Raw genomic sequence first — 16280 nt, 5'->3', positions numbered from 1 at the left:
TCATTCAAAGCCAAACATTTCTTATTATTCATTAGACATGCAAAGCATGGTCACCTCTTCTGAGTTTATTGCATAAGAACACCAACAAACAAGATAAAAATCTACAAACATTATTTGGCTCTCACCTTCCATCTCCAAGATTTTTTGTTATATCCTCAACTTTGAAGCATCTTGCTCTATATGAGAAATGGTTGAAAGTAAGAACCCATGCTGAAAACCACACCGATTTCGGAACATGACTCACACTGGAGTTAAGCCAACGACACCTGCGCAAACCCAATCGAAGTGATTGAAACATTCTAAATATGAGGTTTGCTAACAATTGAAGGCTAAAACTATGTCTAGGGCAAACCTGTTTATGGTTGCAAATACATACTTCTTCAACCAAAAGATAATAAAAGTACTATCTAGAAAGATAAAAAATTGAGCTTAGAAAGATTTTTTCTACAGGGTAAAAAAAAGATTAAGAGAAGAGAAAAAATAGCTCCAAAGAGTAGTAGAAAAAGACATCCTTCTAATCTTGTCAACGAAAAAAACCGAACAGAAGTGAACAATTGTATGGGCTGTATCGACCAAAAATAATAGCATCCCAATTCTGGTTGAGATTGGAAATGGTTCTCATAAAAGTGTTCTTTTTTCTGGGAAAATAAGGTTGCCAGAAAAGTCTCTCTCTCTCCCATAGCTCATGGAAAGATGCATGTCTCTCGTCAAAGAGTCTTCAATTCCTTGCAAGCCAAAGCGTCCATAAACTGGACAAAAAGGGCCCTCACCACAAGGATTTCACTTTCTTTCTTACCCCATAAAGCCTTCCTGTAAACATAAGAAGCTCTCAAAGTGCAGGAGTGACCCAATTTAGTCCAAACATGCTGAAGATTTTTGTCCAAATCTTTCAAGCTATCTTAGTAACATCCCGGCCCATGATTCAAGTTCTAGATGATTAAATTTAAATTAATAATAATTTTAGAGTTTTAATTTTAACTTTTCTTATAATTTTTGAAGAAATATATATTTTGAGTGTATTTGAAAATAATTTTCAAATATCATGATCAAACTGAAAATAAAGAATGACATATTTGAAAAAAATATTAAAAACTGAGGCAAAAGTACAAAAATAAAAAAATAGCCACGTAGGACAGCTACGTCAGCAGCACCACTAGTCGTCGTGTGCCATGTGGCAAACACGCAGATACGCGTCCACGCAGACAATCCACGTGCCAACCGATCCAATAGTTCGGATTCGCTCTCGCAGACACAAATAACCCATATATGTTTCTCCTACAGGCGCGATGTAGCGCCCGGGGAAATTGAAGAAATTGAAGGAAAAAAAAAAAAAAAAACGTGTGTGTCACGTCAGCAGCCACGTCAGCAGACCCAGTCAGCAGGCCTGGCCAACCAGGACCTGCCACGTGGCAAAACCACGTCGACCGGGAACGGGCCACGTTGGCGATCCGCGTGCGCGCGATCGGACGGCCCAGATTTAATCGTACGGACGGCCCATATTTAATCAAAAACGGACGGCCCAGATTAAATCAAAATAGACGGCTGAGATCAAAAGGCAAAAGGGTATAAATAAGACCCCCACACCAGACCCCAAACCCTAGCCGCCTGCCCTCGCCGGAGAAGACGAACCAGAAGTCGGCCGCCGCCACCCGCCGCCGCACCAGAGGGATTTCCGACCGCCGATCGAGGTAAATTTCATACCCCCGACTCGTTTTTCTACGCTGATTTCCCCAGTGGCCAAATCGGAGCCAAAATCCCGGCCAAACGGTCAGAAAACACGGCCGAAAGCCAGCGGCGCCGCCGCGCCCCTTCTCGGTTTTTGCCTCCGATGAGGCCCTTCCCGGCTTCCGTTTAATGTAATTTTTATATCACCGTGATCACCATTCTTTTCTCTACACGTTGATCGGAGCCGAATCACCAAAACACGAACTTCACCGGAGAGCCGCCGCACCCGAGAGCACCGCTGCCGGTAAGCTTCGGTTTTCCGTAAATTTTCGGCCCCCCGAGGGCCGTAGGGTTGTTTTATCGCAGGAACCAATGCGAGTGTGGCCGAATTCAGCCGGAAACGGCCGAAAACGGCCAACCCGAGGCAAACCGCCACCACAAGCGGCGGCGCCGTCGCCGGAGCACGGCGGAGCCGCCGTGCCGGAGTTGCGATATTGGCCGAAAGGGGCCCTAGGCCTAATTTGGGATTTTTTGGAACATGTGCAGGTACTAGTAGTGCGTTTCAGTTCCTCGAGAAAAATTCAGGAAAAATTAGGGACAGCTTGTATGCGCACTGTGAAGTCATGCTCGGACCCCGAAACGTGTAAGGACCCCTCACCCTATTTCCTATCACGGTTTTAAAGTTCAATAAATGATAAAACGGTATTTCATGAATCAACGAATGTGTGAAATTGCTTAAGGTCGCTAATGGAGCCCGAGTCTAATGTGTTTGTCGGTTAACTGTTATTTGGCCTGTTTTACAGTTTTAAATGCAGCATGAGGTTCGATGTTTTCATTTTATAATTTCGTGTGCATATTTTACTGTTTTATTGATTATGGATTGAATGACCGGGATATTGATGCTGTATGTTGTCTGTTTGGCATAAATTATCGTTTTGCTTGTTTGTATGTGATTGATAATGCTGACTGAGGGAAAAGGAGAATGAAAGATTATGTAAATGGAAATTGTATAATGTGTTCAGCCTGACTAGATATCCTGGGAGATGGTGGACGGACCGGGTCCGTAGGGAACCCTACCGGAATTGTGGTCTCCCATACCGGACGGGGTATGGAGATCTTATGTGTTTTGGCGCCCATACTGGACGGGGTATGGAGACAGCCCGTTTCACCCTCATACCGGACGGGGTAATGAGGTCTATGGTTTGGCGCCCATACCGGACGGGGTATGGGGACGGCCCTGGAATGGATTTCAAGTGTTAAGCATTAACGGGTAGCGGGACCCCTATGGATCCCCATGGATACTAGTGGGCTGGTGAATTAGGAAAATATGTTGTGTAACGATTGAATTACGAAAAGTTTGATAGGTATTATGTTATACAGTTCATATATATGTTTTCATGATGATGATGATGTTATTGCTTTCGTATATTATTTTATGAATTTCACCGAGATAAGTGAATGGTAAAGGTTTTATTATTAATAAAAGGATTTGTTGTAAATTATGCTCCATTGGTCTTTTTGTGTTTTCTACCCACCTTTACCTCCGTGACGGTGAGATATCGTGATGTCTTTACTGGGCTAGTGTAGCTCATTCCTTATTTAATCATTTCAGATCAAGAGGACATCGTTCCCGAGCCGGTTCCGCAGAAGGACGATGAAGGGGACGCCTAAGGACTTCATAGTCACATTCGTAGTTTTTACTTTCAAGTTTCTCCTTTAGGTAGTTTAATCTTTTATATTTTGTGAGCACGTTTTTGGTTTTAGTGTAAGGGATGTTATTCAAATTTTGACTTCGCTTCCGCATTTGATATTTATAATATAAATTCAATTTTAAATTTTCGGGGCTGCTACACGCGATCGAACGATCTACGTACCTTCGATCGGACAGCTCTAATTCGTTTCTCAAATAAGATATATCAGACGGTGGAGATTGAGCCACGCAGCCTCGAACGGATGGTCCAGATCAAAAGTGGAGAGGTATTTAAACCTCTCCACCCAAACCCCCAAAACCCTAGCCGCCGAGGAGAATCGGAGAAGAAGAAGAGAGGCGATCGGAAAGTGAACCAGTCACTGAAGAAGAAGACCGGCCGCCATCGTTGTCGCATTGGAACCCGTCGCCGATGCCGGAAGGTGAGTTTTTCTTCTCGTTCGCTTCGTTTTCCAATTTTAAGCCATCCCAAACCCTTATCAACGCCGAAAGACCAAAGGAAAAGCCGAAAACGGAGGGTGGAGCTTGACCGAGCCGCCGCACCCGAAATCGAAAACTCCTCCAGTGAGCCCGAACCCTCTTCCCGTTCCCTTCCATTTTTCGACTATTGGTTTCCTAACATGTTTCCGGTGTAGGGCAACTGAAGGAAAATCGAGACCGCAAGGAGGAACGGCAAAGCCGCCGCACCAAAAACCCCAAACCGCCAGTAAGTTTCGATTTTTGCCCTTTTTCTGCCAACAGAGGCCACTTAATCCCGAATTTCGTAGGATTTCACGCAAAACCAACCGAAACCAGCCTAACTGAGAGGAGGAACCATCGTAGGCGACGAAGCCGGCACCGAAGCACGGCAGCACCGCCATGCCGGAACCCTAAACCGGCCCTCAGGAGAATTTTAACCCCTTTTGACAGTTTTTTCGCGTATTTCCATGATATTTGATGCGTATTTTGGCTTTCGTAGAAAAACTCAAAAAATCCGAGAACCGATAACCATCAAGAAGTGTAGTGAAAATGGTAATATTCCGAACACCGACCTGGAGTAAAAATCTCTCACCATTTCTCTTGTTACAGTTAAGTTAAAGTTTAATAAATAATAAACGAAAAATTTTAAATGTTGGCGATCCTTTGACTAATTAAATACAGGTCACTAATGGAGCCGGTAACCAATCAGCGCATATTTGTCCCTAGTTTATCTATGTCGTCTATTTATTGTTGTACTGCTTTAATTGCTCACTGTTACATCATGTACTTTAATTTATTAATTTTAATTGTGTCTGTTTATTAGTTTGTTTAACCGTTTTCATCTCTATCTGTTGATTTGATTTGAAATAAATGTTTTAATTACGTTTCTTAAATTATTGAGTATTAGCTTATATTGCCTATTAAAGAATCATCCTATTGTCCTGTAACGGGGACATGCAATGTGTAAGGTAATGTCATTAAACTAAAGGAGTTTACTGGGTGTCATAGGAAAAGGTGTACGAACCTAATACATAGGGTAAACTCTACTATGGACGTTACCCTCAATCAAACGGAACTGAAAAGTCTAATACCGGAAGGGCTTGAGAATTGTTTTGATTACACTCATACCGAACAAGGTATCAAGGCGGTTGTATGTTTGGCGTTTATTACCGGACAAGATATGGGGACGACCGATTAATTAATAGGATGAATACTTGGTCCACGTGTAGCGGGAACCCCTATGAATCCCCAGCGGCACCGGTAAGTAAGTAAAAAGATAAAGTTTGATTACTGTGGGTCTTTCAGAATGTATAGTATGTATTGTTATCCTGGTTCTTTATTTCATAAATGGTATTTGGAAACTTAAAGGTAAGTAAAAAATAAATGTTTTCAAGTTAAATGAATTTATTTAACTCAAAAAATAAGCTCCATTGGTTGTTTACGATTTCTACTAACCTTTAATTTTTCCGTAGCGGTAGTAAAGTGCTGACATTCTTACTGAACTAATGCAGTTCACCCCCTTATTATTAACCATTTCATATCAGCGCGACAAATATTCGGATCCTAAATAGTAAGAAAGTTAAGAAAAATGTTATCTCCCATTTTTTCCCGTTACGCAACGGAGGTCGATCGCATAGGTTTTTAGTTGCACTTTTTTATCTTTTATATTTTTCAATGAAAATTCTCGTATTTCTATTTGGCAATTAAAATAAACTGTGTAAGGAATGTAAACTCTAAATTCTGAATTGTTCATGCAAACTTATAAATTTCAATATTATTATTTAGTATGAATGTTTGGGTCTTTACGGTTGGTATCAGAGCCGCGTTATTCGGAACCGTTCCTTGCACATAGAGTTAGAATAATTCAATACAACCCAAATATCAAAATTTGTTGTGAAATGTAGGTATAAAGACATGAGGAAAGGAAAAACTCTACTAAATAGGACAGCTCGGGAGGGATCGCTTTGAGAGGATGTCGATCGGCTCTTCGAGATGCTAGAGAGACTCATCTCTGTCCAACAGGCCAAGGAGGAGAGGAGGGAGTTGTCTGATTCCCCTCCACCATTGCTACAGTATGAGTCACCTCCACACTGAGAGGATCCAGTGTCACCACGGTACAACCCTGCTCTCCCACTGTATCATTCGGCACCGCCACAGTACAATCCAACGCCCCCACCATACAACCAGGTCCCACCATAAGGTCACCCGGTCCATCTCCGGCATAATTCAGTTCCCCTTCAGCAGGACCCAGCTCCACCCGTGATGGACCTAGACTACATCGAGAGGTACAAAAGATTTAATCCATCTACTTCTGCAATGGCATCCACTTTTGAAGAATCTGAGTACTAGTTAGCAAAAACGGATAAAGTCTCCGTAACTCTTAGAGTAGTTCCCGAACAAAAGGTCATTCTTGCCATTTACATACTCGTAGGCGAGGCAGGACGTTGGTGGCAACTGAAGCAGACCACTTTACCCACTCCAATCACTTGGAAATAGTTCCGAACAGCCTTCAATGTTGAGTACCTTCCAGAACATCTCCGACATCTGAAAGAGATGGAATTTGCACACCTAATCCAAAGGGACTTGTCAATATCAGAGTATACTCAGAAATTCCTAGAGTTTGGCTGATACTCTCCTAAGAGCATGATAGACGAAGGCAAAAAGGCAAGAAAGTTTGAGTGGGGTCTCCGCCCCAAAATCAGACAGCAATTGTATGTGTTCGAACTCAGCACCTACTCAGCAATTTTTGTCAAGGCACAGCTGATAGAAAAGAACCTTCGCATTTTTCCTCCAGCAGTGTGCAACTCCAAGTCCCCGGTTCTACCTCACAGACCAGCACCTACTGCACCGAATCAGCAGAATAAGAGATCAAAACCCGCAACTCAAGCTCCTTCCCAGGCTCCGATGACAGGATGCAGCAAGATTTGTCAGTAGTGTGGCAAAGATCATGGAAGCCGACCCTGATATCGCCTCAACAACACCTATCGCATATGCGAGAGTGCCCAATACTATGCGAGAGAATATCTATAGAATCAGAATTAGGTCAGACCCGCAGTCTATGGTAGAGTCTATAAACTTACTAAATAGGATGCTGAAGTCAACCCGGACGTAATACAGGGTACGTACACTATCTGCAACCACCTTACACATTAATTGATACTGATGTTTCACATTATTTTATTTCACATACTTTTACTTGAAATTTAAATGTGCTACCTAAAAATCTCGATCCTGTACTGTTTGTGTCTACACCTCATAATGGGACACTACTAAGGGATGTTATTCTCCAATATATCCCTCATGTACACTTCTTAATACTCCCTCTCAAGCTGGTGAATAGATATTATTCATTCTCAACTTAGCAATAACTGCCTAAAATATAAAGTTACTCAATCATTTAGTCAATATATCAGCAAGTTGCAGAGTCATGGTCATGCATGGATTTCATATCAACCCACTATCTAGCTTTTTTTTTATGAAGTGTTTGTCTACTTCAATATGTTTAGTTTTATCCTGTTGTCCTAAATTATGAGCGATACTATTTGTTAACTTATTATCGCAGTAGAATCTCATAGGTCCATCCCACTAAATCTTCAAGTCTTCTAAAACCATTTTCATAATAGAAGCTTACATACCACTTAGTCATAATCCTAAACTCATACTCGGCATTAGATCGGACTGCCACATTCTGCTTATTACCTCTCTAAGTTACTAGATTCCCAACCAAGAAACATACAATATCCAGAAGTAGACTAGTTATCCTGTCAACGAGTAATCCTACATAGCCCACATCAATGTACATTTTAAGAAGGAGCTCATTGTTTTTTTTTTAACATAATTCCACTCCCCAGAGTACCCTTCAAGTAGTGAATTATTCTGTAGACAGCATGTAGGTGAACTTCTTTGAACTTGTGTATGAATTGACTCACCAAACTCACAATATATACAATATCTAACTTGGTATGTGACAAGTATATTAATTTTTCCACTAGTCTCTGATACATTTCTCTGTCCACATATGAATCTTCTTCTATCAACCTAGTTTATGATTGAGATCAATAAGTATGCTAGCAGGCTTTCATGCTAGTTTACTAATTTCCTTCAAAACATACATAACATATTTTTGTTGTGACATAAATATTTCGAAGTTTGAGTAGTCTACCTATATCCTGAAGAAATATTTTTTATTTCCCAAATACTTTAATCTCGAACTCTCTAGTCAAGGATTGTTTGAGGACCACTTTTTCTCCTTCATCATTTCCTATAACAATCAAATCATCTACATATATCAGGAGGGTTATGACTCCTCTTAACTTGAAGTGCTTAATGAGCAGGGTGTGATATCCTTGACTCTGTATGTATCCGTAAATAGCATTACAGTGCCTTTTTTCTATTTGCATACCTTATCTATTCCTACTTTCTTAGCAAACTTGGAGGAAATTTTCCATATAAATTCTTCTTCCAATTCTCTATGTAGGAAAGCATTTTTTATATCAAACTACTGCAATTGTCATTTGAAGTTAGCCACTAACAACAGTTGGATAAGTACAATATTCATCTTCACAATGGATGCAAATATCTCTTGATAGTCAATCTTATAAGTCTACGTATACCCTTTGACCACCAATCTTGCATTGCACTTCTCTATGGTTCTTTTTAAGTTTCTACTTGATAGTAAACACTCATTTGTTTCTTTCTCTTAATTCAGTCTACCCCTTCCCATGTTTGATTATTTCAAGTGCATGCATTTCAACACTCATAGCATTTCTCTATTCGTCACAATTTAAAGCCTCAAATAGTGTTTTTGGTATGGATATTGCATTTAAACTTATGAGAAAAATTTTATGCGATGGTGAACATTTTTCGAAAGAGACAAATTTTGAAATTAGGTCAAGTGATTGCCTAGTGCATTTTCTTGTCCTTTTTCCAAGTGCAACAGGGATATCAAAAGGAATTTGATTCTCAGTGTTTACCTTATTTCTAGGGCTCAGTTTGGATCCTTAACCTTACTTCGAAGCAAAGTCCAACTTTTTCATTCTAGAATACGTCTAGGAAAACATGAGCCTTATGGATTAAGGTTCAAGCTCATTTTGTTGGTTTGAGGTTTAGACTCATTTTGAGACTCTAACTATCAGGTAGAATGGTTATCTTAGAAGGTATGGTGTTTAAGGGTAAGGGAGAAATATCAAAGAACTAGTCTCTCTTTGTCTTCTAATGTAGTCTTACCCTAAAAATAAGAATGATTAGAAAAGGACTCAATCTCAACAAGGTGATATCAGTGAATACATGAAAGTTTTAGGTAGATGGACAACATGTGTATCCCTTCTGTGTTGGTGAGTGTACTACAAAACACACTTGATGGCCCTGGGGGCGAGTTTCCTTCTTTGAGACTAATTTATGTAAGCATAAGCAACACAACAAATGACACAAAGAATGAGGTTCTTGGTGATTCTTGCTTTAGAGAAGAATGAAGCTAGAACTTTCATTAGGACTATGGAAGTCTAATACTCTAATTGATAATCGGTTGATAAGATAAGTAGCAGCTAACATAGCTTCCCCATAGTAGTGTTTGGGTACATGGTTTGGAAACAAGAAGACATGTGTAGTGGTAAGCAAGTGGCTAATTTTTCTTTTGGCTACTATGTTTTGTTGTAGAAAATAGACATAGGAGGACTCTCGATGAATTTCTTCCTTTTGAAAGAATGAAGATAATATCTAGTTAAAGTAGTCACGGGACTTATCAATTCAAAAACATATGATTTTTACTCCAAATTGAGTTTTGATCATGTTGTGAAATTGAGGAATAATGTGAGCAATCTCATATTTAGATTTTAGCAAGAAAAGCAAGATTATAGTGCAATCTTTTATAAAAGAAACAAATTATAGGGCTTAAAAAATATTAAAAATATTTGAGAATTCTCAAATATCACTGTGAACTAAATTTAAAAAAAAAAAAAGAACTACTTTTACTCTGGGGAAGGGGGAAGAGAGAATAGGAAATGACACGTTTCTGTTTTACCAATTCACATACATCACACTATAAATTTCTATTATTGGAATCCAAAAACAAAGAGGGAAACATAACCATAGAGGTGGAGAATGAATGGTGACCTAACCTTCTGTTATAGAACCATAATGTATCAAGGGTGCTAGTGGAAAGGGCAGTCCAGGAAGTATCACGTGTTTCGAGCCTCAGCATGACTAATCGTCCTTCTTGAGTTTTGGTCTAAATTCAAAAAAAGAGGAAAAACAATCACTTTATAATTGAGGTCTTGAGACAACTTGATTATTGATATTAGCTTGGTGTACAATTTAGGGACATGTAATACATAAATAAGTGTAAAGTGAGGGCTAAGCTTTATGGTTCTAACTTTTGCTACTATAATTATTGAACCATCAGCAATAACAATTCTCCTATTGTTGGGGCATATCACGTAGGCACTAAAAAATTGAGCGGAGTTGGTCATGTGGTATATGGCTCTTGAATCTACAATTCATTCATGATAGTATGAAAGATTTATTTAAGACATTTAAACTATGAGAGGTAGAAAACATAGCTAAATGGATCAAGTAATCTATACCGAGCGATGTAACCTCCGACATGATTTAACATGTTAGGCAATTAAGGCCTGATAAAGAAGTTATATGAAGAATTTTACTAACATGACAGGAGGTTGTGCGACTGACTTTGGCATGCAGTGGAGTAGAACAGCTGGTCTGTCTGACTGGAGCATTTGGTAGAGCAAACCACGTCTAAAGCAACTGAGCAGCATGGACAACACGCAGCTAAGTAGTAGCAGGAGGGGTAGCACGCATAGGAGGAGCAGCAGCTTGCGGCTGCAGGAAAGGAAACCGGGGTTGCGATTGGTTTGCTACAGCCCAGTGATGAAGGCTGCTCTTGGTTGTTGGTGACCGGCAGCTGGTGGTGGCAAGCGGCTAGACTATGGTGGCCGACTATGAAGGTCGACCCCACCTTTTTAGAGTTTTTTTTTTTAGTAATGAAGGCGAATAGGATTTCTAAAAGAATTTAAAATTCTTTTGATATAGAGCTTTGATATCATGTGGGATAACGAATTATTGTGTACTTCATTGAATATAAGGCTCTATATATACAAGTGAATAGCAACAATATAAGAAAACAATATTAATTACAAAGATCACAAATATTGGACTATATTATTAGCACTCTAATGTAATCCTAATGTACATTTTTTAACATTGTCATCAATTAGAATTAGTCAATGAAATGATCATCTAGACACAATAGGTTGATCACGTGTTCCTATTAAATATTTGCAGTTTCAAAAAGAATAACAAGGTTTAACTGACACTATAGCTCCACATCCAGCAAGAGACAACATGATCGATGATCTGTCAAGATATGATAATTAGATGGATCAAGTGATCATTGATTACCAAAGGCAACTCTAACTGCTTCCATTTGAAGAAATCACAAAGAAAGAACATTAACAGGGAGAGTTGACACATATTCATACATCATTAATGAAGAGCCACTACCTTTCTCACACATCAAATCCGTCAATCAACCAGTTGTAGTGGTTTACATGTTTCATTTCTTAAAGATCATTCACTAGTCAGATCCTTTACTTCAAAACTACTAGCACTACATATCCAGTGGCTCGTCCAAGATAAGGATTTCTTTCTTTTCTTTTTTTTTATCTGATAGAAAGGACTAAGCATATCTTTCAAGAGAAACTTAATGTTTTACAACTCAACTTAATGCCATTGATCACCAAGAATTAGGAAGAATTGTTATACTAGCTCTTTCTTTCTCCAATTGCAAATAGGCCAACTATAGTTGAGACATGCTCATACATCAAGAATACAAGCAGCTTTCTCTCTCCCACAAGCAAATTAAATCCATCATGCAACCAGTTTTTACATTCAAATGTTTTATTCGTTAGGAAAATCTTTTTTTTCAGAAGTATTACTAGATATATCCTGTGGCTCCTTAGAGAAAAGGATATTTTTCATTTCTTTCACCTTTCTGATAAATATATATATATTGAATCATATCTCCAAGAGCCTTAAAACTTCACTGTTTTACATTTGAATTTCTGCCATTGACCATCAAAGAATCAGTAGGAAGAGATGTCACTTTCAATATTTTTTCTCTGTTGTGAGACCAACCATGTCATATTTTGCGCATCTGTTGTTACATTAAGCCCAGGCCAGTTGTAGAAACAATTGAATGTAGAAGAACAAAACAACCTAAACACGAGCAAGATAAACTGGGGCTAAAGAAAAAAGAAGTAAGAATTTAGAGACTTTTTGCATACCACAAGCTAATCTTCCGCCTGCATTCCCAGTGGTTAGACTAAGTTCATGGCCACCTACAGATATACGACAATAAGATTTAACATATAAATTAAAGTTACCATAATGGATAAGAGCAGCAGCAGGAACCATTAAAATGACATCAAAAACTAGAATAAGAGAAGACTTCCAAATATAATACGGAGACCAAATCCCTTTTTCCTCTTCTATATTTCCTGATAAATGCTCTTAATTTACACCAATAGGAGCCATGATGTGTGAAAGCAACTATAAATTCATAACCAAAAGGAAAGATTCTCTCAAAAAAATATCTTCTGCTGACACATCACTCCACCTAACTTTTTTACAGACAAACTATACATCTTTATTATTCTAGTTAAAATAACATCTTTTAAAAAATTGTAAAACATGTAAGCCCAACTTCCAGCAAACATATGTGAAATATCTAGCCTTAAAAATAGAGAAGGATAAAAATTACCCTTTCCAAGGTCATCCTCAAGCTCATGAACTACAAATGCTCTTCCAACTACTGAATTAGGTCCACTTAATGGTATCTGCAATTTTTTTAGTCAAAATTAACTAACTATGAGAAGTACCATTTCCCAACATAGTTGAATAGGAAAATGGAAAAAAGAACAAAAAAATAAGAAAAAATAAAATGCATATGAGAAACACCATTTCTTAACATAGTTGAATAAGAAAATAAATTTATTCAAAAAATAAAGAAAATAAAATGCATATGCAAGATTTTTTGTGCCCGCACAGAAGAATTGAAATGAAACATATTGACAACAAAAAGAGGTTTAGACCATACCTGACTGTCCATGATTGTTGCCTCTGCCACCCCTGCCGGTAAGTAAAAACTTTAGATAATGGTCCTAATCATTTTACTAAAGACCAAAAGTTGAACTGAAGTTTGAGAAGACCTTACCATCAGCATTAGCAATTATGTTTCCCAGGTCACCCGCATGACGGATTTCATCACCAGGAGCACCATGAGTCATATTGTTCGGATTGAAATGTGCTCCTAATGCACATAAAATAAAAATTAGAGAACAAAATATTACAGAACCACCATCAGCATCAGAAACATCTGTCACTAATTGAAAAACTGATAACCCAAATGCCAGATTTTTGTGAATTGCGAATTAATTGACTCGCACCTGTAGACATGCACCCATTTGTTGTATCACCATACTCATGCTACATAATAAAAAGAAAATAAAATTAGAAACATAGACGTCAGAAGGAAAAAAAAAAAAGTTTACCATCTTTGAATCAACATCAATATAAAGTATGAATAGACAAATGGCAAAACCAGAATACTCACTAAGTGGAATCCATGCAGTCCTGGAGTAAGCCCAGTAACACGAACGTTCACAGTTGTAGGACCTGTTTATAGCAGAATAAGTATGAGGATTCAGTACCAAGAATTATAAGTCTGCTCAATTTGCAGTGAATTTGGCAACAGTGAACCCTTTGAAATAACAGATTTCTCCACTTAACAACTTAACAAAAGAAGACCATTAAAATAGAAACAACTGCACCTAGTAATTTAAGGGATTTAGAAGAAAAAAAAATTTTTATTCTTCTTCTTTAGAAGAATAAATTATTTTCACGTAATTCTAAAATAGAGTTCATTTTGAAATGTATACTAAGTTTTAAGGATAAAAATTCTATTCTAAATTAATTATAAATGAAATTGAAATAACAGAATCTAAAATATATAGCTATAATTGATGCTAGCAAAGGGGGGGCAACTTACACTAAGTTACATGAGATTCCATGACCAAGATGATTACAAACAAACAGCCAAAAGAGTTTTCCCAATCATAAACTATCGGGACATGAGGGAGCTGTCCACTCTTATTGAGAGAGTCATAACCGGATAATTATCTCTTCGAAGACATATTAATCATATGAATAATAAGAGTTCCAAAGATTTTGGACACTTGATAATTCATTCTTCCACAACCAAACACAACTCTCCTCATGAATAGTTTTCAACTTCGAGTAAATCTCCTAAGGGTTCAACAATCCTTATTCTATCAAATATTGTAAGGCATCAAGAGATCTATATCATCAAAACCGAGAGTTTTCATCAATTTAAAGTCTTTATTGAGATAAGATAAGAAGAATCCAATTATTACAAGACTTGCCCGGGATTCTACTCTTCTTCACTCCGTTGACAGATTTCAACTCCAACTAGAGCAAGGATAAGACTCCTTATCCCTCAAGGTCAAGGATTGGATCCTATTTTATCTTCAAAGCTAAAAATCATTAAATTAAAAGGGTTAAAACCAAGCATAATACTTCAAGAAGGAATCGGCACAATTCTTGAAGATTTCAACAACTATTCAAGAGAGAAGAGTCATAATTTATGTTAATTTACAAGTCTTAAGTTTATTGTTTTCTTGAGAGTCCTAGATAAGTTTTAGAGATCTTTAAGAGTTTAATTTCTCTTGTAATCCTTATGACCAACATCTATAAATAGGCTCTCATTATAGTCATTGTAATATCGAAGTTTGTGATCAATAAAATTAAAGTTTTACCTTTAATTAACCGTTGGTTAAGTTGCTCTTTGGGGAAGTTTCTCCAACCTTCTTATTGAGTAGAAAATTGGTATTTATTTATCAAGATAAATTGTGGTGTTTTCATCAATCTCTTTTTTTGAGTCGATTTTAACTTATCAAGATATTTCTTGTGGCGTTTTAATCAATTCACTTATCCCAATTACCTTAGTTCTCAATCAGAGATTGATGTGGCTTAAATAGACATAGTTTATTTAGGGATTAAGATTTTGTACTAAATTGTATGTCGGGGTTTTGAATTGCACTTGTTGATCTAGGGTTCCACATCAATAATTTTAGTTAAGACTTCTTTTGGAGTTAATTTTCATCTTGTCATTGTTATTATGAAGAAAGTGCACAATTCCAAAAATAAATTTTATGAAAACAATTCATTTGTCAGAACATATGAACGTTAAAATCACCAAAACCAAAACATATACTGTTGAAAAGAATGTCAAAATAGAAGTTGGTTCTGCATTTCCCTAATCCATCTATCCTGCGATTTCTCACTATACAGACACGAAAACTTCCCTTGTAAGTTCATAAAAATTGAAACCAGAAAATAGAAAATGAATCTAAAACGACAAACAATTAAAAAAAAAAAAACAGATCACAAATAAATTAGCAAAAATGAAAATCCAAGAAGAAAAAATGCTCCATAGACAGGACAATAAATGAAGGAACACAAGCAAACCCGATGTTTCACCAGAAAACAAGAGTTAAGAATAAGAGAATGCAAACAGACCGTCGTCTTCTTGGGTTAACGTGACAACGCCTTCGACACTGGAGTTACCCTTGAGGACAGCAACAGCTTTCTTGGTGGCAGCCACAACAGAGAAGGGCTTCGGAGCTACAGCAGAGAGAGATATAGACTGTCGATGGAGCTTGAGGGGGACCACAAGGAATGAGGTTCGGAGAGGATGCGACGGTGACGACGCAGGGCTTGCGAATGGGGCGAACGAAATGTGAGATGATGTTGCTGCGAGGATGGTGTGCGTCGCCATGACTGCTATTACGGCTTGCATTTGCCCACCTTTCACCTTTTTGTGGTGAAAGCAGAACCGCAGAGGAGAGAGGGATTACGAGATAATGTTTTTCTAGGCAGAGTGGAGTGAACCTGGTAGGGGAATCAATGTAGCTGGAGAGTTTGGCTGTACTCGGGGAAGATTGGGCTTTACTTGCTGCCACCATAATAATATAATTACAGTGCACTTCGTAAATAAATGAATAATTCATGTTCATTCCCAAAGAAAAATACATAATTACTTAATCCACTCTTTTATTTTTTTCAACTAAAAACTTAAATTTTCAAAAACCATTTAAATTCATCCTCTTTGTTATTGGCACTAAATATACCAACAAGTGGGAATTGGATCAAACCAAAAAAATTTTGGTCCAATCTTGAATTAAGAGTGTATTTACTAAAGAAATTGATTTACTGGGATCTAGTTTCAATTTAGACTAATTAACACACAAGACATATATAGAAAATAAAAAAGAAAGTATTATTTTTTCATTCTTAATATTGAAAAAGAAAAAAAAGAAGCCCATTGCATTTTGTTAATCATGTGGCAATCATA

At 37.7% G+C, this 16280-nt stretch overlaps 1 protein-coding gene across 3 annotated transcripts; it reads right to left on the bottom strand.

Moving 5' to 3' along the window:
• Positions 1–15875, bottom strand: CSD2 (copper/zinc superoxide dismutase 2). 3 transcript variants are annotated; one of them, XM_088213287.1, is made up of 10 exons: positions 15446–15875; positions 13461–13522; positions 13294–13333; positions 13062–13157; positions 12945–12976; positions 12609–12684; positions 12133–12186; positions 10496–10786; positions 9949–10058; positions 1–266 (listed from the first exon to the last, which is right to left on the bottom strand). In XM_088213287.1, exons 1-9 carry the CDS (start codon positions 15723–15725, stop codon positions 10009–10011), a joined length of 981 nt encoding a protein of 326 aa, XP_088069413.1. In that variant the 5' UTR covers positions 15726–15875; the 3' UTR covers positions 1–266; positions 9949–10008. The 3 variants fall into 3 exon arrangements, with proteins under 3 accessions (XP_088069413.1, XP_088069414.1, XP_021910155.1); XM_088213288.1 differs by lacking the exon at positions 10496–10786 and having other exon boundaries at positions 15446–15871; XM_022054463.2 differs by lacking the exons at positions 9949–10058; positions 10496–10786 and having other exon boundaries at positions 15446–15868.
• Positions 15876–16280: the final 405 nt, after the last annotated feature.

The sequence above is a fragment of the Carica papaya genome, chromosome 2, assembly GCF_054855325.1.
Source record: "Carica papaya isolate Zhongbai chromosome 2, ASM5485532v1, whole genome shotgun sequence".
NCBI classification, from domain to species: domain Eukaryota; kingdom Viridiplantae; phylum Streptophyta; class Magnoliopsida; order Brassicales; family Caricaceae; genus Carica; species Carica papaya.
The sequence above is the reverse complement of the archived record's forward strand: the minus strand, read 5'-3'. Positions and strand labels throughout refer to the sequence as shown.